General features: G+C 38.0%; 1 protein-coding gene across 5 annotated transcripts in view; it reads left to right on the top strand.

Annotated features, from left to right (window-relative positions):
- Window positions 1-5,128: 5,128 nt before the first annotated feature.
- LOC131977782 (complement factor H-related protein 2-like) overlaps window positions 5,129-25,722 on the top strand; it is a 63,593-nt gene continuing 42,999 nt past the window's right edge. For 2 of the 5 annotated variants that reach the window (XM_059341217.1, XM_059341213.1), the window contains exon 1: window positions 5,199-5,283. In XM_059341217.1, coding sequence (XP_059197200.1) covers window positions 5,214-5,283 — 70 coding nt within the window. In that variant the 5' untranslated portion in view covers window positions 5,199-5,213. Of the gene's footprint in view, window positions 5,284-9,970; window positions 10,166-21,205; window positions 21,389-22,046; window positions 22,230-25,722 lie in introns of all 5 variants that reach the window. The other 3 variants (XM_059341219.1, XM_059341218.1, XM_059341216.1) reach the window with 3 other exon arrangements.

The following is a 25,722-nucleotide window of genomic DNA, read 5'->3' as shown; positions in this document are numbered from 1 at the left end:
CTTTAGTCTTGATTTAAAAGAGTTGAGAGCTGAAACAATCTGCAGTTTTCTGGGAGTTTGTTCCAGAAATGTGGAGCATAAAAACTGAACACTGGCTCTCCATGCTTAGTTCTGAGTCTGGGAACACAGAGCAGACCACACCCAGATGATCTGAGAGTTCTGGGTGGTTCGTAGCTAAGCAGAAGATCAGAAATGTATTTCAGCCCCAAACCATTCAGTGTACATCCACCAACATTGTCTTCCACTTTCGCTCTTGCATTACAATCACACGTTGCCTCAAGCACACTCAGAAAAATAAGCTACTATTTCATAGTATGAGCAATATTATCCATCCACTCACCACATGTATGGATGTCGTATTCTCACTCGATGATTAGGTTTCCAGGCAAAAAAGGAGGATCACGTCCAAAGCAGGCGGTAACCTCCGGGTCTGAGCAGGGAGGCAAACCAGGAAGTGCCTTTAGCTGCATTCCACTATAAATTCCAGCAGGGGGTGCTGACGGCGGCTGCAGAAGCATTTTGGTCCATTCATTTCAGTACAAAATGAGAAAACTTCTCACTTGATTTATTACCTCAGAATTTTTTTAGGACAACACTATGGTCTCAATCACTAGTAAAAAATCTTCAAGACAATTTGATGTTAATAGTGTAAATAATGGCCCCATTTAGAAGAAAATAGAAGATAAAGAATCACATGATTTGGGGCGTGGCTACCTTTGATTGACAGGTCACTAACAAGGCGAGCCATCATCAGGAGAGAAGCAGAACAATGCGTATCCACGGCAACGTGTTAATAAAGTTATAAATAACGTTCTAAACATATAAAATGGGAACGCTTACTGGTTTGGTCTCATAACTTTGAGCCTTTCACTGCATTTTCACTTGATGACAGTTTATTAGAATGTTTTGTTCATTAACATAAAAATTAACATTTCAACATTGTAGATTAATACTGAGGACATCTAATCTATGAAAGAACACATATGGAATAATGTAGTCTTTAAAGTAGCCACCTTGTGCTTTGATGACAGTTTTGCACACTTCTGTTATTCTCAGTCAGATTCATGAGCTGATCACCTGGAATGGTTTTCACTTAACAGGTGTGCCTTGTCAAGAGATAATTTGTGGAATTTCTTGCCTTCTTAATGTGTTTGAGACCATCAAAGCAAAAGGTGGCTTCTATAATAAACCAGACTGGAATGATGCTTAAAGGTTGTTGGCAGAGAGGTGGGCTTTGAACTGTGAGGCAACAATGTTGTGTTTTGTGCTTGCATCGCTGCCCTCAAGTGGCCGAAGAAAAATCTCAGCATGCAGTTTGCAGTCTAGGAAAAGACTCTGTGCTAGGTCTCTCTCAGTGGTATGTAGTCTTTAACCTCTTGGTGACAGTCTTGTCATGTGTCATGTCATTTTCCATACAAGTTCTGCAACTGACTGTTGTAAATAGGAGCAACAATAGTTCTATCCCTCTTATGGGGGAATCAAATATGTAAGGGTTTGATATGTCTTGAACCTGAGCACCACTTGTGTGGGTTTCGGAGTTCACAAGTTTAGATGACTATCAGAATTTTAGAATAAATAATTATTGCAGCCCTTGAACAAGACAACCACCAGGGTCAGTGTATAATGTTGAACTGCATAGCAAAAAAATCTGCATTTGATAGATTTAAAGCTTCCAGATGAAACTCCTGGGTCATATTTACTTTGCAATCAATGTTTTTTACTACATACTTATCGTACTATAGTAGCATAATGGAAATAGCAATTTAGATTGCAATCAAAGTTTGATTCACATGAGCAGGAACAACGCGACATGGTTAACATACCACCAAAAAATACCCAGGAAAGGGAGTTTTAGGATAATTTTAGGATAAATCTGAAGGACAAAATAGGACAAAAAGTTTTCCACCACACTCAGCTAGTTAGCTGCAATCATCAGGAATCCTAGATGGAAATCAGCTCCTGATTGGATGGTGATACAGTGGAAAGCTTGGGGGATGTAGGTACAGACACTAGGGACCACTGATTATCATCATCATCATCATCATCAGGGTATTATCGTACTTTTCCATGCAGACACAGCTCTCCGTGCTTGGCTGATAACTGGATGGGAAGAACAGGAGTCTGCCAACAGCGGTGGAAACTTTTAATGAGCCTGAACTATATTGGGATTCTAATTCACACTCTCACAGCCAGGTAGGGACACATGCACACACATAGGCATGAATATGCACAAATATGCTATAATAAGGCAGTGTTATTTTTTCACCCTTATTACTTTATACAGAGCAGGGAAAAGACACGCACACACATTTTCTTGCCCATACACTCACTTATAATGGCAAATGCAAACACACACACACACATAGGAACAATCCTTCTACATGCAGCGCTTGTCAGGGCAGTAGCAATTATTCAGATTTATCATTATCCATGCCTGTGCCGTAGTAATGACAACACAGACTAAACTGACTACACTGCAGTGCTGCACAAAAAAATCCAGTAACAGCATTCCAACTGCTGCATGAGTGTCTGCTGCAGCACAGAAAAGACAAATAATTATCGTCTTGTGACACATTTACACATACGGTACACAATGAAACAAATACGCTTTGATATGCGTCAAATGTACAAAAGTACAAAAATATTTGCCTCCCTTTGACTTTTTCATGTGATGCTTTTGGACCATTTTAAATCAGTTGTTGTTAGAGTTGTTGTTTCGTTGTATATATTTACAATGATCTACAGTAAAAAAAAAACAAAAAAAAAAAAAAAACCTTTGTGTATGCGATAAAATGGTACATGTGACTCAGGGTATGTTTTCCCTGGGGGACACTTCAAAGCTGCCAAGGGGTATAAGGAGAGAGAAAGTTAAGCAGCTCAAAGAATATCAAGAATGGACAATAATATTGTTTGGTTAAAAAAAATAAAAACATAAAACACACAAACATATTTTTTGTTTGGAAGGAAACAGAAATAAGATTACAAATTAGATTTTGATTTGTAATATGTTTATTATCACATAACCAAACAAGTCTGCAGGACACATCTGCAGCGGAGAGTTGAAAATAGATTTTTTTTTAAAGAGTAAAAGAATAGTTCAAACATCCATATTTTGCCACTCCAAACAGCATATAGTGTACATGCAAACTTGATACCTACTGAGAGAGAAAAAAGAGTGTATGTCTTGACATAAAAAAATCCTTTTTCTGAAAATAATCCAGTCGAATTAGTGCAGAATCCAATTTCACATTCACAATTTTACCTTTCACATAAGAAAGTTAAAAAAAAGCCAAATTAAAGATGGACGCCGTCGAGTAAGTGTGTGCTGCAAGCTTTAGTCTGAACCAGACGGCAATCTCGTGTCTGAGCATGGAGGCCAACCAGGAAGTGCATTAAGCCTGCAATCCACTGAAAATTCCAGCAGGGGGCGCTAAGTTTGGCTGCAAAAAAAATCTGCCCATTCTTTTCAGTGCAAAATTTGAAAACTTCTCACTTGATTTATTACCTCAGAAATTTTTTTCAGGACAACAATATGGTCTCAATCGCTAGTAAAAAATCATCTTCAAGACAATTTGATGTCAATAGTTCTAATAATGACCCCATTTAGAAGAAAATAGAAGATAAAGAATAGTATGATTTGGGGCGTGGCTAGCTTTGATTGACAGGTGACTAACAAGGAGAGCCGTCATCAGGAGAGAAGCAGAGCAATGCGTATCCACGACAACGAGTCAATAAAGTTATATATAATGTTATATAGATAGAAAAGAGGACGTTTAACTTAACTTTGACCCTTTCACAATGTATTTTCACTTAATGACAGTTTATTTGAACGTTTTGTTCAGTAAAAATGTCTTGTTCAGTGTTTGGTTGGACTAACAGACACTCCAAGGAGTCGCTGCTCAGTTTTCTGAGGTAAGAAAGATACATTTTGTTTTTGTTTTTTTGCTAGCCAAAACTAACATCCCAGTTAATGCTCCAATTAATGCTAACATGAATTAGCAGCGGCTTCTCTCAGTCGGGTTGCCGGTGTAGAGAGGCTGTCGTCAGTGTCGTCAGATCCCTCGTGCTCCGCGACAGTCCAATTATGGTCTGCTCCGCGTATCGGGAACAAGATGGCGACGCAAGATGGCGACGAGTGTAACTCGAGGCTTCCAATGGGCCACAAACCAATGGGTGACGTCACGGTGACTACGTCCATTATTTATATACAGTCTATGGTCTGAACTCCTTCATAATATATATATTCATAACTGTAGTAAAAGCAATTTGAGGGATTTCATTGAGTGTGGGTAAGAGCTAGAATCCTGACTAAGGTGTGATACGCAGGCTGCATTAAAAGGCCCTTTGGTAAAATCCACAGACCCAGAATCTCCACAGACCATCCAACCTTGCTTCTCAGAGCAAGGCTGCTTTAGAAAGGGAGCTAGAGTCACTGAGAGTGCAAAATGATTTTCTCCTCCACAAAGTTCAAACAGCTAGCAAGAAAGCCACGTCCTTTTTCTCCAACTGAGAGTTAGAGGTAACAGCCCCTGACTTCCCATCTCCCGTTAATAGACCAGGAATTGCTTTGTACTTTATCTTCTGCTGGATAATTTGACCAGTGTTCTTTTCAGTCAGGGATGCAAGACATTTTAATTCATGCTCAGCCCTCTGAAGAGAAAACCAGAACTTTCCAGAGCTGTTCATCAACTCCGTACTCTAAAAAGAGTGATGACAGCTGGGCAGTTTTGGCCCCTCAGACACAGAGAGAGCTGTAGCATCAGTTCCAAGTCACAAGCAAGTCTCAAGTAATTTTGTCTTCGCAAGTCAAGTAATATGATGAGTTATGTCAAGTGAAGGGGAGTCCTTAGTTAAGGCATGTCAACACCCAAGTTAAGTCACAACATAGTTGTTCAACTATAAATAACCATTTAATGCAGCATTAAATGGTTATTTATGACTGTAATTAATTGAACAGACTTAAACATGAGAATGTATTCAGCTTTTTATGAACTAGTTAATGGGATCCTGAACAAATATGCTGTACACACATATGACTCTATCTGTACACACTTCTGGGAATACCCAGAAATGCAAACACTGCATGTTGGTGTGTTGCAATGTGGCATGGATTGTACAATATAACCAGGCAGTCCATGTTGTGAACTTCATTGCTTCTTGAGGACTCAGACACAGAGCAAGTCCACTTAGAGTACAGCGATTGTCAAAGTGCCATGAGACTGTCCGTATTTCTTCTGCTTCTCCAACTGTGGGGAAACGTGGAAGTCTCTTTATCACAGATTGGTGAGTAGTATCTTTAAATTACTGAGTGATTTAGCTTTGTGGGAAAACAGACTGGGTTTAGGTTTAACAGAGTGTACTCCATGCAGAGAGAAAATACTTTGTACATTGGATGTTTTGATTTTGTATTTTTTTTCCTTATTACAAGAATTATTAGTGCATATGTGTGGGAGGCATAACTGTTGTCTCAAAATGATATTTGTATAAATGAAGCTATTTCATTCTGATCTTCTGATAAAACTCTTAACACTGAATGAATGATTTTGCAGCACCAAACTTCAGTAATATAAATAATAAAAAAAAAAAAGAAACCCCTACTTTAGTAAAACAGTAAACCAATTTTGACAGGTGTGTTAATAAAAATGAGTGGATTCCACTGATTAAGCACTGTTTTTCTGCACGTAAGAGGGAAAACCCTAGATATTCACAACGGTTGTGATGGGTGACAGGTTGTTTCTTCATGCAAAACAGATTTGGGGCATTTTTGACCCTTAGGACAAGTGGTGTACACTGTAAAAACTGTTGCCTAAATCTAACTCAATAAAAATAAGGCAACATTTTCCAACCACTTTTTGTAAGTTTAGTCAACTAATTGGTATTTTGAGTAAAGTGAACTTAATAATATGCATTTCGAGTTAAGCAAAAAAATTAAGTTGCATTTACAGAAAAAGCCAAGAAATTGAGTAAACTCAATGAAAAAAACATCAACATATTATACACACAAGACTTAATTAAAATAAGTAATATTTAAATGAAAAAAAATATTTTTTGTACTCTATTTTATTAATTTTGACCAATTCACCCTCTTTGTTTTCAAAATAGAAACTTCTTCAAATAATTAGTTAGGATAATAATAATAAAAAAATACAAGACATGTAAAATTCCAACCTTTATTAAATCATTACCATATAAATTAATAGTGGCAATGAGCTGGACAGTAAAGTTAACATCCATATTTAGTGCACAGAATGCAAGACCTCAACTTTTTAAAGTGCTGAACAGCTTCACAGTATTTTTCTTTTTTTAACCATACACATATTAAAACATTTTCACAAGCCATATCCAAACTGTGTCAATAAGATGGACAGTAAAGAACATCAGTATTTAGTGCATAAAAGAATGCATGACCTCAGCATCTCAAGTTTTACTTAGAACATTCACAGTACAGTGTCTTGCTAAGACAAATCAACATTTAGATTACCTGTACTTCTGTAACAATTCACAAGCAGAACATCTTCACAGTATGCATATGTTGAAACATTTTAACCTAAACAACTCACAGATCCCTCCTTCTGGCCAGCTGTAGCTTGTGCGTATAAACCATAATAAAAAGACCTGCAGATATATATTTTACTGTGTACATATTAAAACATTTGAACGCCTTCACAGCAGTATTTGTTGTTGTTTGTTTACCGTGTACATAATATAAAAACAACTTATCTAAACAGTGGCAATGCGATGCACTATGTTAACAGTTAAGAACATCAGTATTAGTGCATACACAAATGCATGGCCTTAGATTATTATGTGCTGCAAAAGAACATTCAAGAGTACTTTTTTCTTTTTACTGTGTACATCACATAAACAACTCACAGATCCCACCTTTTGACCAGTTGCAGCTTCACAGTGGGACAATTTAGTGTGTATAAATGACCTGTAGCTTTGTGGAAAACCTGATCAGGACAAACCGTTACAACATTCTGAAGAATTCCACTCAATGAACAATGTATAATGACTTTGAACAGACAGAAAGAAAGAAGAAAGCCTGTGGTGACGCAGGGTATAATCACATATCTGCGTGGAAGAAAGAAGAAAATAGCTGTTCATAAGTGCAAGCTGACAGTCATGGCTCACTGCCTAAGCTAGAAGCTTGTTTTTCAGAGTTATGAATTTGGGGGTCGGTTTTGGACGCAGTGTGGCGAGACCCACAAAAAGTCTTTGAAACACCTCAAATGTTTTGGAAAGTTTGGATGGATACTCAAGATTAAGTGCATATGTCAACCCCAGGAGTAGGCAGCATGCTCTGGCCAGGTTTCCAACGTGAGTAAGAACCGGTACTCCCTCGATGACGATTCCTACTGTATTTGGCTCACAACAGATGTAGATGCTCATGTTCCTCATTCTCAGGTCCTCGTGAACAATGCTCTCTGCAGTTCCCTTTGAGATACAAAAACAGGAATTAAAAAAACAAAAAATACCCTCTAATTGTATATACAAGACAAGTTGTGTGACTTATTAAGATAAAGATTACTTTTGTGAAGACCATTTTGAAAACTTTTGAATTGTAATTTGAGATCTTGTACATTAAACTTGATACAATAAAAGCATTTCCAGCCACATGCTTTTTATTGGCATTTTTAATTTGCATAAAACCTGAATAGAACCACCAGAAATTTAGAGAGAGAGAGAGAGAGAGAGAGAGAGAGAGAGAGAGAGAGACTTATGGTTCATCTCTAACCCCTTGGATATGTAAGCTTAATGAGAGCCGTAATATCTGTTTTTTACACCCTAATATGTTATATTAATATTTGTGAAGATTATGCTGAACAAGACATAAAATAATAATTTATATGACAGAAACAGCTTCTTTCCTAAGGCAATATCCAAAATATGACGTAAAAACCCAACTGACTTCCTGGCAAATGGAGTCAGAATGATGCTAACCTGCTAGCCTACAAAAATACCATACAGCATCCTCAGTGTTTCCCATTAGACCAGCCACTTACAGAAAGAATAAAAATGAACAGGTTTCACTATTTCTCATCTCTGTCAGTCAGCCCCTCCACCTGCCTTCTCTGTAGCTTATGGTTACACCGCACATACACACACGTGCACACACACAATATACACACAGATACAGATAATCACAACTTCACATCAACATTACGCCAGGGTCTCGGAGATTCGGCACCAGAGAGGACTGGAGATTATTTTAAAAAAAACACACCACATTCAGCTCCACCAAACGATTATCCCTCGCCTGCCAGTACCATCGTGTGTGTGTGCGCGCGCGCGCACGCGGCAGCCTAGACGTCATCGAATCGCCGATAGTTTTTTGTATAAGTCACTATATCTTTAAAATATTAAACTACCACGCAAAGAAAACCCTAATTATAAACTGCACAGGTATAAACAGTGTTTGGTTTAAGTTAATGACCTGTTCGAGGTAACGTTGAGCGTCATGTGAAATGGCGGTCAGCGACGGCCTGTCGCCGACGGGAAAAGTAACAAACGAAATTGAACCATGCTTTTGCAAATTGCAAATTTAAATTCTGGCAAAATCTGACGTTTAACAATATAAATTGTTACTTACATGAGTTCGGTAAAGTGTTTTCCTCCGTGAAGAAAGGGGTGTTCTGTTCAGGAACAAGCCACAGTGAGGCCTGCCCGGGCTTTCTTCCGTACGTTAGCTGCAGGTGGGCGGGTCGTGACGTTTTACGTCTGATACACACGTTTAAACTGAGTTTAGTCAAATCAATTTATGTTGAAGTCCAAAAAAATTTATTTTAGCACTTAAAAAAGTAAGTTGGGAAAATATTCACACTTTTTACTTATGAATAACTCAAAAAACTAAAAAAGAAAAATTGATTGATTTATTGGAATAAATATATTTTAAAAAATAAAGTAAATTGGACAATACCACTGAAACAGTTTAGTTAAGACAATATAAGGGTTCATTTTCACAAGTTTAAAAGTACTGCAGTTCGGGCAGAGACCAGGTCATGTGGTCTACGACAGCATACTGCCATGTCCCTTGAGTTAATTGTTCCTTTTGTTGAGAAATGCATTGAGGAAACCTTTAAAATTAAATTATCTGACTCCAACAGTAAATCCTCTCACCTATTTCTCTGCGCAGATCGTTCGATGGGGTATGATGAGCAGGAGACGTCCAAGTTCTCAGTTTCACATAATTTTAATACAATACGTCAATAAATGTGCAGATACAGTCTCTGGGTTCAAACATCACTTCCCTGATTTACACAAAAAAGGCAGATCAGTTCATGATGTCTGGACCCCCTTTCTGTCCCTTTAACCCTCTTTTATAACCTAACAGAGGGTTTACTAAGAATGTGGGTAGAACTCTCCAGAAGGTGTGTCCCTCTCGAACCGTTGATTCGTCAGTTTTAATCAATATTGTGGACACGACATGTCACCAGGCAGAGAAGACAGTTATCTCTTCTGCTCAGCACACCATGTCCATGACCTGACCTGTTACCAACACATTCAACACCACCTTGTTATGACTTGTAGAGATATTGGTGGGAACACAGATTTTGCAATGTTCACATAACATACAAAACATAAAATATGTATTTTTCTGATGATATAATCTTACTAAGTTTAAGCAGATGGAATACATTTATTTAGTTTTGATGTATCTAGAGTAATCATAGTTTTAAAACAATATTAGCCCATGATCATTGTATCAAAAGCATCTGACATGATCAATCTATAAATGCATAGAGAGAGGGCACACACACAGTTAGTGAATTACGCATGCATAGATAGTGACCTAGTCAATCAGATAGTGACCCCCATGCACAGAGACAGAAAACAGAGACAGAATAACAGATTATTTTATTTCATATTTAACACTTTGCATGTCTTTTTTTATGTTGTCAGCAATATTTAAATGTTTTATTGCTTTCAGTGTTGTGGTTATTGGTTTCTGGTTGTCGTTGTTTGTTAGCATGTCCAACTCTCCCGGATGTTCCTCATGCCCACGTTTCAGAGGAGACCAAAAGAGCAGAGTACCAAGGCGGACATATGATACATTTCACTTGTGAACCTGGTTACACCACATCAGGAACGACCATCAGATATGTATGCTCGAGTGAGGGCTGGCTGGCAATCGAACAGGGAACGTGCAGCCGCAAGTCACTGGGTGATTGAACAGGAAATACACACTTTACTTGAGTATTTCCATTTTATGGAACTTTATACTTCTACTCCACTACATTTTGAGGCAAATATTGTACTTTTTTCCTCCACTACATTTAGCTGACAGCTTTAGTTACTTTTCAGGTCAAGATTTAACATAAAAATAAAAAAATACAAAAATAGCCACACCAGACAGCATTACAATGCTGCTTCCATAAATGCATCAATAATAATATATTTAGAATACACAAAACATTCTGAGTGGGTCCATTTTGCATAAAAAGGACTTTTACTTTTGATACTTTAAGTACATTTTGATGCTGTTACTTTTGAAGTTTTACTTCAATAAGCTTTGAATGCAGGACTTTTACTTGTAGTGGAGTAATTTCACAGTGTGGTATTAGTACTTTTACTTAAGTAAGAGATCTGAATACTTCTTCCAACTCTGATCATATGTGACATCGTGTGTTATCTCCTCTTCTTGTCCTCTGTCGTTTGTTAGCATGTCCAACCCTTCCGGATGTTCCTCATGCCCACGTTTCAGAGGAAACCAAAAGAGCAGAGTACCAAGGCGGACATGTGATACATTTCACTTGTGAACCTGGTTACAAAACATCAGGTCCAGACATCAAATACGTATGCACAAGTGAGGCCTGGCTGGCAGTCGAACAGGGAACGTGCAGCCGTAAGTCAAATGGCTTTTTGTTCTACACTTAACTGTTCTAACTCTAACCCTGAATAACTACTGGTGAATTCAAAGAATGAGGTCAAAACAGCCCAGTCGACAGAACATTTTTTTGCCATTGTACATCTCTGCAAACCACAGAAAACTTTGTCTTGGATGCTTGCCTTCGCCCTTTTTGAGTGCTCCGTAGGGGCGGTATGGTCTATATGGTCTGTTTGTAAAACTGCTTCTCTCTTAAAATACACCAATTTACCATATTGGCCAGTTATTTGAATCGTCACCTATTTAAGACACCAGCATATTTATGTATAATTGATCTTAAGTAATGAAAAAGTTATCGTAGTCTTGAGTTTTTCTAATTTAAATTAGGGAGATATATTTTATATACTGTAAATATTCTTTGAAACAGCAATGTTATGACAGTCCAATGGTTAAGTACATTGCCTTCAATTGCATTTTAAACCATTTAACGCTGGTTCACATCCCAGCCGCCGCACTCTTGCTGCATGTCATATTAAGATTTTAAATTTAAATTAATAAATTACTGTTACAGTAATAGATTCCAAATAACCAGCTGATTCTCTTATTGAAACTTTTAACAAGAGATGATGGGTAAATAGGCAAACTAATTAATAGTAGGTGAAGGTAATTCACTGCATTACACGCACCAATGTTATCATCAAATCATTATCATCATAGCGTATTTTCCATTATATCTTTTTAATCACTTAGCCAAGCCTATTTATGTCAAGTATGTCAAATAAGTAAACATGAAGAAAATATGCCCAAATATGCCCAAAAACACTGTAGAAAAGCACGTTGATCATGGTAAAAGCATTGTATGTCCAAAGAACCAAAAAAAAAAAAAAACATGACATTATAGTATGTCCAGAGCTTCAAAATGCACTAAAATAGGATTAAGAGCAGAGTGGAGCCCAACTCCTCTGTGTGAACGTAAGTATGAACTGAGTTGTGAAATGTATTAATCGAAATGACTGAAATTGGTGCTAACAGATCATTTTCCCTTTTTTCCCCCCCAACAAATGCAGCAATGACATGTAGGCTGACTGATATGGAAGGAACCAGGTATGAACCTGCTTCTAGAAATGTGTTTTCACCTGGTGAAACGCTGACATTCTACTGTGCAAGGACATACTGGATTTTTTCCCGTCTGGAAACCTCCACAGTAACTACATGCCAAGAGAATGGACAGTGGTCTATCACACCAACATGCAATGGTATGAAACTACAGTTCATATGCTTTAGTGCCAGAGACAGAATGAGAGATTGTTTCTAGTTGATTAACCTGTGGTGCTGATTGCCAATCTTACCTTTATTACATAAGATACAAACGTATCTTCTCTTTGTTCAAAGTGGTATTATGTCTCATGAAATATGTTAACATTTGCCCTGATCTTTTTTGTGAAGGTAAACCCTTTAAATAATAATTTCTATTTACAATGTGTATGTGATACTTTTTAATAGAATACACCAAGGTCACTACATAAAAACATAACCCTAACCCTGGGGGACATAAACCCCTGTTCACTGAGCCTTTATTCAATAACATTTGTTTTATTCTTTCTAGACATCACTTGTCAAGTTGGCGCAATGCCTCCTCATGTCAGTGCAGTTGGTCTTCCACCAGGGACTATTACAATCAATGCTGGACGTAAATTACAGTTTCAATGTGATAATGCAAGTCCACTAGACGGGCCTGCAGAAATTGAATGTTTGCAAACTGTAATTCATTGTATGTTGGCCTGGACCACTCACTGTTGCACCGCCTGCAGCTGGTTCAGAATGCAGCTGCCCGTCTACTTACTGGCACACGCAAACGTGACCACATTACTCCCGTCCTTGCTTCACTACACTGGCTCCCGGTTGCTTTTAGAATAGATTTTAAAATTTTATTGTTTGTTTTTAAAGCTCTTAATGGACTAGCCCCTCAATATTTGACCGAGCTCCTTAAAATCCACGCCCCTGCCAGAACATTGAGATCCTCCAGTCAGCTGCTACTGGCCGCCCCTAAAACCAGACTCAAAACCAAAGGGGACCGTGCCTTTGTGGCAGCAGCACCAAGGCTCTGGAATAACCTGCCCTGGCACATTCGATCTGCAGGATCTTTTGAAGTTTTTAAATCCTCCTTAAAAACACACTTTTTCTCCCTGGCTTTTAATCAAGTTTAAGTGGACATCTTGCAAAAACAAAATTTTATTTACATTTTTTATTTATTTTATTATATTTTTAATTTATTTTATTCTATTGTTGCACTGTGTTTATGTATTTTAGTATCTTAGTTTTTACCGTATTTCCTGCAACTGTGATATCTGTACAGCACTTTGGTCAACCCCGGTTGTTTTAAATGTGCTCTATAAATAAAGTTTGACTTGACTTGACTTGACTTGGGGAGTGGAATGCCAACTTTCCAACTTGCGATGGTATGTTCACTTTAACTGGCGGTTAAGCCCATTTATTTTCATTTTGCCCACCTCTTAATTTTCATATTTTTTTATTTAGCCATCTTTTCAGGCTAAATTTCTATATTTCATGACAGTACAACTCATATACGGTAGTAAAACTATTAGGACAGGACAAAATCTAAATATTTTATGGTTGATTAAAGTTAAGAGACACAGGAGGGAGCAGCAGAAACAAGCTGTGGTAAAACTAAAGGATGTACATAAGTGGAACAGAGCGCAAACTGAAGGGCTTTGTATGAGACATGGTGAATCTGTTCTATTGCCCTTTAATATCGATCTAGTACTGCTCACACCATGAGCTTGAAGCAAGTCCAAACCTGACCCTGAATTAATCAGATTCTTTTCTTCAAAACAGACAAATGCACAGTGAAAGATGTGCCAAACAACGTAAGCATGACTCCAAGTGATGTACCAAACAATGAACTGAGAAATGGACAGAAGTTGTATTTTGCCTGCACCAATCCTAGAGACACCCTTCTAGGGAATGCAGAGGTTGAATGTCTAGCAAACGGAGAGTGGAGTCATGACTTCCCAACATGTGGAGGTACTGTAAATCAATTATTTTCTTGCCTTCTTTCTCCTTATCTAGAGAAAAGATGATACCTCTGTCAAATGTTTTGTTTGCTTTGTTTTCTAACATACATAACATCTTAGTGCTGATATTTTAGAAGTCAGCTGATATTCTTAGTATTTTAAATTAAAACCAAAAAGGACTAACTTAATGCATTTTCCTGATCCTAATATTAATTCCACTATAAATTGAGTAAAATTCAATTTACCTCTTTCAAAGGGGGTTTGAACAAGACCTGGGGCCTCATGTATCAACGCTGCGATGCTGTTTTTCCACACAAGACACATGTATAAAAAAACTTTTAAAAAAAATATATAAACTTGCCGTGAGAATGTGCGGTGGCACCGCAAACTTTTGTTCAGTGGAAACTACTGTCTTTTATGCTCTGTTTAAAATGTGTTTCATAAACTCAAACTACACACAACCGGCTTTGTGTTTACAGTTTATAGCTCTCGGACAATGGAGAAAAATGCCGTTCTCCACTAGCCTGGCTAACACCAGACTAATCACAAATGAGATTAGTCTGGAAACCAGCCGTTCATTTCTCCGTAGAGGAGGCGTGGTTTACGTTTATTGGGCGCTGCGAATGTCTATCAAAAGCGTCTGTAGGTAGCTCTTAGCCAATCGTATCAGTTATACCAGATGACGATGAGTAGAGCAACAGAAATTTTTGTTGTGTGTGTGTCTGTGAGAGAGTGTTGCTTGCTGCTTTGCTTCTCCAGTTCTCGCTTTCTGCAAGATTATTTATTTTCACGCTTTATTCCCCCTCATGTCATTCAGCCACACACATCCATTGATTTTATGGGCAATAAACAAGCTGCTGCGGGTCTCTCGGCGGCTCCGCCGTCCCCCAGCTCGTATCGAGATCACGGCGTCACAGTAGCGGCGCTAGTAGCAGCGCTAGTAGCGGGGCTAGTTGGTAGATTAGTAGATTAGACTTTTCCCAAATCCTGTCGGAAGCAGGGCTAAAACATCCTTTTTCGTGGTGAAATTTCAAATAAACTTTGGCTCTAAACTATCTAGAACACTGCCTACATCTAGATCCAAAGAAAGTTTCGCGTCTGCTGCAGCCATTTTGGATCCGTAAGAAAACTACAAAACTACGAGTTCACCGTCTTGCCGTCCCTCCCTGTTCTGTGATTGGATCCCTAAAACAGGGCTAAGAAACCTCTCTGGTTTCCAGACTGCCTGGAGGTTCGAAATTAAATTCGAGCGCGCAAGGCAGTCTGGGTATACCCAGGCTAGTTCTCCACCCTCAATCACCCGTTCTAAATATGAGGGGATAGATGATTTTTTTTCATCCATTAATATATTTTATATTTCACCTGCGTACTGCTGCTTACTTGTGCAATAATAGTATGTTAAACACTGTATGTTTTTTAAGATTGTATATTTTCTAAGATTGTATATTTTCTTAAGTCCATATATTTTGCTATTTCCACTATTTTATATACATATATACCAAAATTTTCCCTTGGGGATCAATAAAGTACTTCTGATTCTGATTAATATGGAGCGCAAACATTTTTCACAGATAACCTGCCTTAATTATTGTGTCAAAGTGCCGATCGCCGACCGTTTCCCCTTTGGTTTAACATGGAGATGTTAACGCTGCAGGTGCACTGCGATCCATGACGCACAGATCACTCTCCCCGGAGAAAAAACGTGTGTTGGAAATCCTTTCAGAATAAGTCAGGTGTGGTGCATATTTGATCCCGTATGTGATCTTTAATTGGAACAACAAGTTAAGAGTGGCTTATTAACTGATGCGTAAAAATGATTATAGCACGCATTACGTACTGGCTGCTCTGAAGGTTCTACAGTAAGTCAAACAACGGTTTAGAAGGAGTGTGTGTTGAGGGACACTTCTGTTTTGGTGCGGGTCTTCTAAAACTTTCATGACTTTTGAACATTGTGTGTGTGTGTGTGTGTGTGTGTGTGTGTGTGTGTGTGTCTGTGTTCGTTTTTGTTGTTGTTGTTTTACATTCTTTCAGATCCTTTGACTTGTGGAACACCACCAATCCTTATAGATGGAGACATCACGACCAGTCATAAAACTGATTACAGCCATGGAGAGAGGGTTGAATACAGATGTCAGAATTATTACACTATGGCAGGTGGGCCTCACAAAACCTGCAACAATGGTGAATGGACTGGATCTATCACCTGCCTCAGTAAGTTACTATTTCATTTATGTTTTCATGTTGTGGGGATCAATGTTATTGTTTTTCTTAAAATTAGGACAAGTAAGGTGAAAGAACACATCCGTGTTGTAGATACTATGTCTTCCTCTGCATTGTATAAGTGCAGTATCTGCATTTCCCCAGGTCACATATGGGTTCTTAATCAATCTAAAAAGGTATAAAATAACACAATCTGACTTTCCTTTATGATTCAGTTTTCAAGCCAGAAATTCCCTCTATGTTGAATAATATATATATATATATATATATATATATATATATATATATATATATATATATGTATATATATATAATATTATATTTTAACACACAGGGCACACATACAAATGCAGTTTGCTAAATAATAACTATAATAATGACCACAGTCATAACAATGTATAATATTATATGTTTTATCAAATAGTAGCATGATTATACATACAGTATGTATACAGTAAATCCCATATTAATAAACTGCTTTTTATGTGTTATCTCTTGCAGAACCCTGCACTGTCAATAAACACATCATGGCGAGCCACAATATTAGATTCAGATATTCACATATGGAGAAGCTGTATTCAGCCCATAATGATGTCATTACGTTCACTTGTACCAGAGGAAGACCTGTTGGCACAGTGGAGATGCGTCAGACGTGTCTTAATGGTCACATGGACTTCCCTACTTGCGAGTAAAAGCTTTTAATCAACTGACTTTGATAAACATGAGCTGGCTGGACAAACATGTAAACGATTAACCAGAGTAAACACTGAGACCAGTTATGTCCTGATCCAGTGTCTGTACTTCTCTGTTGTGTGTGGTCATATAAATAAAACATACAATATCACTTGGCCTGCCTCTTTGTGTGTGATGAGTGTAACGTATGTGAGTCAATATCACTATAAAGTGCCTTTGGTGTCCTCATCAGAATTGCTCAGTCATCATGAAAATGAAGCAAAACTCTGAGGTCTTATTATAAATGGCCAAACATTTACACACATATCAGTACAATGAAAAGTCTCCTAAGATGTGTTTCCTTCATTTTATACAGTTTTTTTCATTGGATGTATGTGATTTTGGAAGCATGTCCCACACACTGCTCCGCCTACTTCAGGAGCATGTACATTATCTGCCTATAGTTACTTAAAAAAGTGTGGGAGCTTGACCAATATGCAACCTCTACTCAATACAATAAATATGAAATTAAATGGAAAATCTGAACTTTTTTTTTTCTGGAAATGGGGAAGTCAGTAGATAATGTAGATAATGCTGTATAAACTTCCTTTATATCACATCATAAAGCACTGTAAATGACCCAAAAAAGTTATACTTGCAATTGGTCGTTATTACAGCATGTTGCTTATTACAAATGCACCATGAACATAAAAAAACAAGATGGGGAACCTGAAAATATACCATCAGGAAATGCTTATTAGGTGAGCAACAGTAGTTACTTAACAGATTCAGATTATAATAAAATATAAATCAACAAATAAATGATTCTGTACTAAGTACAAATTGCGTTAATGCGTCAATAATCATGTATTTTATTCTGAAAGAGCCTTCTTGTTCAGTGATTATGCACTTTAACTGAAGTAAGATTTAAATGCTGGAACTTTACTTGTAATGTTTTTTCACTGTACCAGTTTTACTTTTTAAAAGATGTGAGTGTTTCTTCAACCAGTGAATAAAACACATCGTTGAAGATTAAACTTAACTAAACTTAAAAGTCAGAGTGTTATTGAGGCACTGTTTCTCCTTTCAGAGAAGTTTCCCTTCGAAACTTGTCCGATGTTTTTATTTAAGAATCTGTTTAAGGCTTAAAGAGGTCAACATATCGATAGAAATTGCTTTTGTGTTTCAGATTTATCTTCCGAGCCTGTGAAGGGGCTTGACCCATAGGTTGAGAACTCCTGATCCAAACTACAAAAAAGCTTGTAAAGTAGTTAAAACTTGCTCCACCTTGACCAAAACATAAGTATTAACGGTCTTATCATGTTGTACATTTAAATATCTGCTACTGGGGGCACAGTATATACTGTTTTTACTTGTAATTATCTTGTTTTACATACTTAGCATTTTGAATGCAGAACTCTGAGTTCATCTTCCATTACTGATCTGTACACAGTATCCTGTAAATCCACACAAAATGTGTACATTATCTCCTGCATGGAGAATTGTATTATCGTGAGGAAACATAACATTGAATTCAAATTAAGCCAAGACGAAGTTTCCTTCCTCTGTCCAGATCAGACCAATGGACATTGAGAGTGTGTGCGCGTGTGTGTGTGAGTCTGTGCAGAATAACACAGGTAGAATGACAGAAATCATAAGAAAAAGAAAAAAGTCAGGTTGGATTTCTCTTATAAATTATTTTTTAATAGAAATTAAATGGAATTTATATACACAACACTCTTTCAAGTGGCAACAAGTGTCATGAATATTGTTTTCCACATGCTATACATGTTGAAGTATTGTCATGTTGCCAGCCTCTCCTCTCCTGTCCTCTCCTCTCTGCTCTGTGTAAACAGCCTCTCCTGTCCTCTCCTCTCTGCTCTGTGTAAACAGATTTTCAGTGAGTATTTGTCATGTGACAGTTCGTCTCAGCCAGCCATGTCCAAACTATTCCATAAAGGGCCATGCTGCCTGCAGATTTTTGTTCCAACCAATCAAGAACACACCTGATTCGACTGATCAGCTGTTTGAACCCTGAGATCAGTTGATTACATGACCCGTGCATGTTGTGCTTCTGCTTGGTTGGAAGGAAAACCTGCAGCCACATGGCCCTTTCAGGAATAGTTTGGACATGCCTGGTCACAGCAAAATCAATCATGTCTTCATAGTGTCCCTGAGGAGCAGAATATTATGTTGCATTAAACTATAATATATGCAAGCATTTTTTTTTTCATTAAGGACAAAACAGATTTACAGTATCTATCAATCAATGCTCATGGGTCTAACTCTGTTCAGCAGGCGGCTGGGTGACCCAGAGGTCAGCCGGGTTCGTTCGCAGCAGTCGAGGGTTCAGAGAAAAACACCATATTATGCGTTGTCCAAAAATGGAAAAAAGTCAGACTAACGTATGTTGACTTTTGTCAAAAATGGTCGAATTTTAAAATGCTTAAATTGGTCTATCATAGTCTGTTGATACATATTAGAGCATAATTTGGCCAGATATGACAGAAAAACCCCATATTATAGGATGTCCAAAAATGAACCCCTCAAAAAAAGTCCAAATTGTCAAATTTCAAAAATGCCTTAAAATGCATAAAATGGGTCAATTATACTCTGATGATACATGTAGTATTATATGTTGTCCTAAAATAGTGGGGGGAAAAACAAACAAAAAAAACATCATTATATGACTAAAAAACAGGCAAATTTTAAAATGCCTGAAAATGCTTCAAATGGGTCAATTATAGTCTGTTGATACATATTAGAGCATAATATGACCAGAAATTACAGTAAAACACCATATTATGGGATGTCCAAAACATGAAGAAAGTCATTCTATAGTAGGTCAATTTTTTTTACTCTAAATTGCCCGTAGGAGTGAATGAGAGCATGAATGTTTGTCTGTCTTTATGTGTCAGCCCTGTGTACAGTCTGGAGACCAGTCCAGGGTGGACCCCGCCTCAAATTCAAATAATTTTTAGGAAAAATGATTGTTTATTTGGATTTATTTTAATTTCTTATCTCATTTGTTGTTTTGTTAAATTTTGAACCAAATATATTTGTATTAACAGTTTTAAACTATTTTCAAAGCAAACTTGAGTGGTTCTTGTTTTACCATTCTGTTATTTCATAATGTAATTGATTTGCATTTGTTCTGATTCATGTTTGTTTTAAGTACTAAGATATGTTTGTGTGTTTTGGAGGGGAGGAGGTTTTCATTACAGACTTTGATCTGAATAGCTCTCAGTGGAAAAACACCAACTCAGCCACAAAGGGACTGATTCCTGGATAAAGCAGTTACAACTTCACAATGAGACTCTTTTACCTGCTTTGGCTTTTTTTCCTGCTGCTGAACGTTGACAAATCTTTTCAACAGATCGGTAAGAATGTCAGATCTTGTTTTCTTCATTGTTTTACTGCTAGAGTTAGAAAACACTCAAATGTGATCAACAAAGTCATAGTATGTTGCAAAACTGTAATTAAAAAAGTTCACAATATAGTACTTTGTAAATACACGATCAAAAAAAGTCAAGAAATGCTCATACTGTAATTTGGAGATTGGCACTTTTATTATAGTCATAGTATAGTATTTACAAAAATATAATAAAAACACCATATTAATTAATTACCAAAAACAGCATAGAATAGTGCGTTGATAACAGTAATAGTATAGTAATAAATATAGTATGTCCAACACTATGAGGAAAAAATGCCATAGTAAAGTATGTTGAAAAAAGTCAACAACAAAAAAAGATCATAGTGTAGTTTGTTAAAGCATTGTATGTCCCAAAAAACAACAACACAATAATATAGTATGTCCAAAAACTGTCAGTTGTCATGGAGAAATGTAGTAATATTTTTGTTTGTGTGTGTTCTCCATCAAAGATAGCATGTACTGTACCCGAGATTGAAATTGGTAATGTGCCCGGCCCTATCCAAGAATACAGAGAAAATGATGTGCTGCTCTTTGAGTGGAGCAAAAAATAATAAAAAATAAAAAACCCTACTTTAGTGAAAGAGTAAACCAATTTTGACAGGTGTACTCTTACTGCACCGTAAGAGGGAAAACCCTAGATATTCACAACGTTTGTGATGGATGACAGGTTGTTTCTTCATGCAAAACAGATTTGGGTTTTAAAATTCAAAAATCAAGCTGCTTTTATTTAAGAGGTTTAAGTAAAGGTGGGGCATTTTTTACCTTTAGTACAAGTGGTGTATACAGAAAGTTAAGACAACACAAGAGTTAATTTTCACAAGTTTAAAAGTACTGCAGTTTGGGCAGAGACCAGGTCATGTGGTCTACGGCAGCATACTGACATATCCCTGGAGTTATTGTTTTGTTTTTTCCTTTGCAAGTCATTCTTTTATTTTTAATGTTGTCAACAATATTTAAATGTTTTATTGTTTTCAGTGTTGTGGTTATTGGTTTCTGGTTGTCGTTGTTTGTTAGCATGTCCAACCCTCCCAGATGTTCCTCATGCCCACGTTTCAGAGGAGACCAAAAGAGCAGAGTACCAAGGCGGACATATGATACATTTCACTTGTGAACCTGGTTACAAAATATCAGGAACAACCATCAGATATGTATGCTCGAGCGAGGGCTGGCTGTCAATCGGACAGGGAACGTGCAGCCGTAAGTCACTGGGTGATTGAACAGGAGCGTTGCAAACACAAACTATTGTATGATTTCAATGCTGGAATGGAACCAAGTACATTTACTCAAGTACTGTATTTAAGTACAATTTTGAGGTACTTGTATTTTACTTGAGTATTTCCATTTTATGTAACTTTATACTTCTACTCCACTACATTTTGATGCAAATATTGTACTTTTTTCCTCCACTACATTTAGCTGACAGCTTTAGTTATTTTTCAGGTCAAGATTTAGCATAAAAAAACATGATGCATTTAAAGTGATTACAAACTTTTATGAATTAAACCACTAAACAGTTTATTAAGTCATCAAAAATAGCCACACCAGACAACATTACAATGCTGCTTCCATAAATGCATCAATAATAATATATTTAGAATACACAAAACATTCTGAGTGGGTCCATTTTGCATAACAAGGACTTTTACTTTTGATACTTTAAGTACATTTTGATGCTGTTACTTTTGAAGTTTTACTTCCATTAGCTTTGAATGCAGGACTTTTACTTGTATTGGAGTAATTTCACAGTGTGGTATTAGTACTTTTACTTAAGTAAGAGATCTGAATACTTCTTCCACCACTGATCATATGTGACATCGTGTGTTATCTCCTCTTCTTGTCCTCTGTCGTTTGTTAGCATGTCCAACCCTCCCGGATGTTCCTCATGCCCACGTTTCAGAGGAAACCAAAAGAGCAGAGTACCAAGGCGGACATGTGATACATTTCACTTGTGAACCTGGTTACAAACCATCAGGTCCAAACATCAAATACGTATGCACAAGCGAGGGCTGGCTGGCAGTTGAACAGGGAACGTGCAGCGGTAAGTCAAATGGCTTTTTGTTCTACACTTAACTGTTCTAACTCTAACCCTGAATAACTACTGGTGAATCCAAAGAATTAGGTCAAAACAGCCCAGTCGACAGAAAAAAATGTTGCCATTGTACATCTCTGACCTTGATATGAAACAAACAGTGTCTCTATAAGATGCGTCAGGTTTTCAACTAACTCCAATGTGAAATCAGGTGACAAACAAGCGTTAAACTCCACATGTGGAGGTCGGAGTAAGAACGGGAGGGGTCAGGGGTCAAAGGACAAATTGGGCTCACCAAAGAAGTTCGGTTCATGTCCCGTTCTAGCCTGGGTATACCCATACTGCCTTGCGCGCTTGATTTCATTTCGAACCTGCAGACAGTCTGGAATCTATGGCCGATTCTTAGCCCTGTTTTAGGGATCCAATCACAGAACGTGGAGGGATGGCGAGAGGATGACGCGTACTATTGGACAGACGGAAGCTTGTAGTTTTGTAGTTTTCTTACGGATCCAACATGGCTGCAGCAAACGCGAAGCTCTCTTTGGATCTAGATGTAGGCAGTGTTCTAGATAGTTTAGAGCCAAAGTTTATTTGAAAGAAGAACAACGTTTGACTTTACACTCCTGTTTCACCACCAAAAAGGATGTTTTAGCCTCGCTTCCGACAGGATTTGGCCAAAGTCTAATCTACCAACTAGCCCCACTACCGCTCGCTGCTGATCTCGCATGCGAGCCGGGGGACAGCGGAGCCGCCCAGAAACCCGCAGCAGCTCGTCGATTGCCGATAAAATCAGTGAATGTGTGTGGCTGAATGACATGAGGGGGAATAAGGCGTAAAAATAAATAATCTTGCAGAAAGCGAGAACTGGAGAAGCAAAGCAGCAAGCAACACTCTCTCACAGACACACACACACACACCAACACTGCCGGTAGACGGTGAGCAGCCAGAGTCAGAACATGCTGCAGAAAAACATTGCAGAAGCAGAATTGAGCATTTTATTAGTTTAAAGTAGAGATAGGCAATTCTGGCTTTGTAAACATCAATTTTTGTCGCTCTACATACGTCATCTGGTATAACTGATACGATTGAAGATTTTTAAACGTCTACTTCTCTGGCATAATTTCACCTTAGAGACTCCATTTGAACTTTAAACAGTAGACACAAGTCTTGTGTATTGGTGTATTAATAAACGGTTCGATAGGTCATATAGCTTTTTATCAATACCTGTTCAATGACCATGATCATTTTTGGAGAAATTCTGAAATTATAATGGGTGTGTATTGCATGTGTCACAGTGTGTGACATCATCGCCAGAGTGTAGAGGGAGAGAAAAAATTGTCAAAAAATAAATTTGAAAACTGTGCTCCAGGCCGCAAATTCCACTCTACAGAAATAATTTATACATAGAAACGTAGGAAAATTTGTCTTCTCCCTCACAATCCTCTGGTAAAGCTGTCAGAGTTATAGTTTGGGCGTAGGACGCACAGATGCGCCACCAACACCACCAACAGCCTCATTGGCTCCCATATTAAAAACGCAGGAAGATTTCTGAAAAAGGGAGATGGAACAGTTTTTTTAGATCGCTCTAACAAAGCTATTTTTTCATTTTTGTGAAAAAAAAAACAACATATGTAGACGTTCAGGAAGAACTCAGGACACTCAAAGTGAAGTCGGATCAATAATAGATAATATGGTTTTGCCAAAAATGCTTTCTGTTCGAGGCCAGAAATTCCAGTCTGTCCACCTCTGCTGTCACTACTGCCGGAACAGGTGTCAGTTAATTCTGTTGATTGCTTTGATCTGATTGCCTTTGATCTTTGCGTAAGCGCGCACACTCCTCACACATGCATACACATGTTTCAAACACACACACACACACACACAGGTAACTTTATGTGATTTTAATTACACACACACACACACACACACACGCACACACACAGAGGTAGCTTTATGCGATTTTCGCTACACACACACAAATGCGCGCGTAAGCAAATGCACACACTCCTCCAGATATATATACATATATCCATCCATCCATCCATTTTCTTCCGCTTATCCGGGGCTGGGTCGCGGGGCCCCGGATAAGCTATATATCTTTATATATAATATATATATATATATATATATATACCAACAAGGTGATGATTGTCACAAAATCACTTTTACTTCAAAAATAGTCACCAACCGCAACAAAATATGACACTGCTCTGCTACAAATTATAGTCTGGAGGCAGTAGTGTTTGATGTTACATGCACACTGGCCACAGCATTACACTACGTCGCTTGCGTGTATAACTGTACAACACAAAAGCAAAAAAATACACAACTTGGTATTCATCACGCAGTATTTAAATACAAATTGACCACAATGACAAATATTCATTACGCAATATTAATTAACACTCAGCACATTCACAATACAGTGCATATTTTTCAGTACAACCAAGGAAACAATGTAACTATGATTACATTACATCACACGCAAAAGACATTTTTGACACATGAAATGTCAAAAATCTTCAAATCCGTTTTCACGAAGATGTTTGATGTCCTTGCGGAGTAGTTCAATGAGCTGCAGAGCTTTCTGTGAATGCAGTTGGCTGTGTTGCAGTGCGCGATTGGCTGTTTCTGCGTCCAGAAATAACATCAGCATCAGCTCCAGCGAGAAAATTGTACTGAACTTGTGCAGGTGCTGAAGTAAACCAATTGCTTTGCCGCCTGCGTCACTTTTATCTTCTGAGGACAGGTTGTCAAGAAACTCTAATAGCGCACTGTAATTTGAAGCAATTGACTGTAGCGAAGCAGCTTTCACTGTCCAGTGCGTTGGGCACAGAGACCCGTCTGCGCTTTGGAAATCCTGAAACCAAGCGAGTCGTTTTGGTGAATTTTGTATCAGTGTTATCAGCTCACGAATGAGTGACATGAAGTTCCGACACTCAGCAATGTTATGGGCAGACCATTTCGGATCCCTGACATATTCGATGCGCCATCATAACACTGACCTCTGCAATTTTTGATAGGCAGGGAAAGTCTCATCAGTACATCCTTAAACAGGTCGAAAAGTGCATCCCCGGTTGTGCTAGTGGTCTGGTTAAATCCTATGAAAAGTTCCTCTATTTCCAGACATTCAGTAACAACACGGAAGCACACAGACACCTGTTCCTTGACGGTGATGTCCGCTGTCTCTCGTCCATGATTATGGAGAAAAACGCTTTATCTCCTCTATTAGTGTTCGCAGAACATCATGTGCAAACAGTTCAGTCATTTCATTGAGAATGTCATGAGAAAGCCAATTTGAGTCATTGCGAGCAAGCCAGGACTGTAGTTCTGGGATGTCTTGTGCGCGCAAGTTTAGCAGCCTTCTCAAGTTTGACTCCGTGTCCACATGACCCCGAATGGCTAGTCCTTGACACGCCAGATATTGTACAGAAGACAAAATACTCATCAACTCATCAGTTCTTGCTTCAGCCATTTGCCTTTGCTTGGCGGCAGAGAGAGC

This window comes from Centropristis striata, chromosome 9, assembly GCF_030273125.1.
Source record: "Centropristis striata isolate RG_2023a ecotype Rhode Island chromosome 9, C.striata_1.0, whole genome shotgun sequence".
Classification (NCBI taxonomy): domain Eukaryota; kingdom Metazoa; phylum Chordata; class Actinopteri; order Perciformes; family Serranidae; genus Centropristis; species Centropristis striata.
Note: the sequence above shows the minus strand (reverse complement) of the source record. Positions and strands in the feature narration are given on the sequence as shown.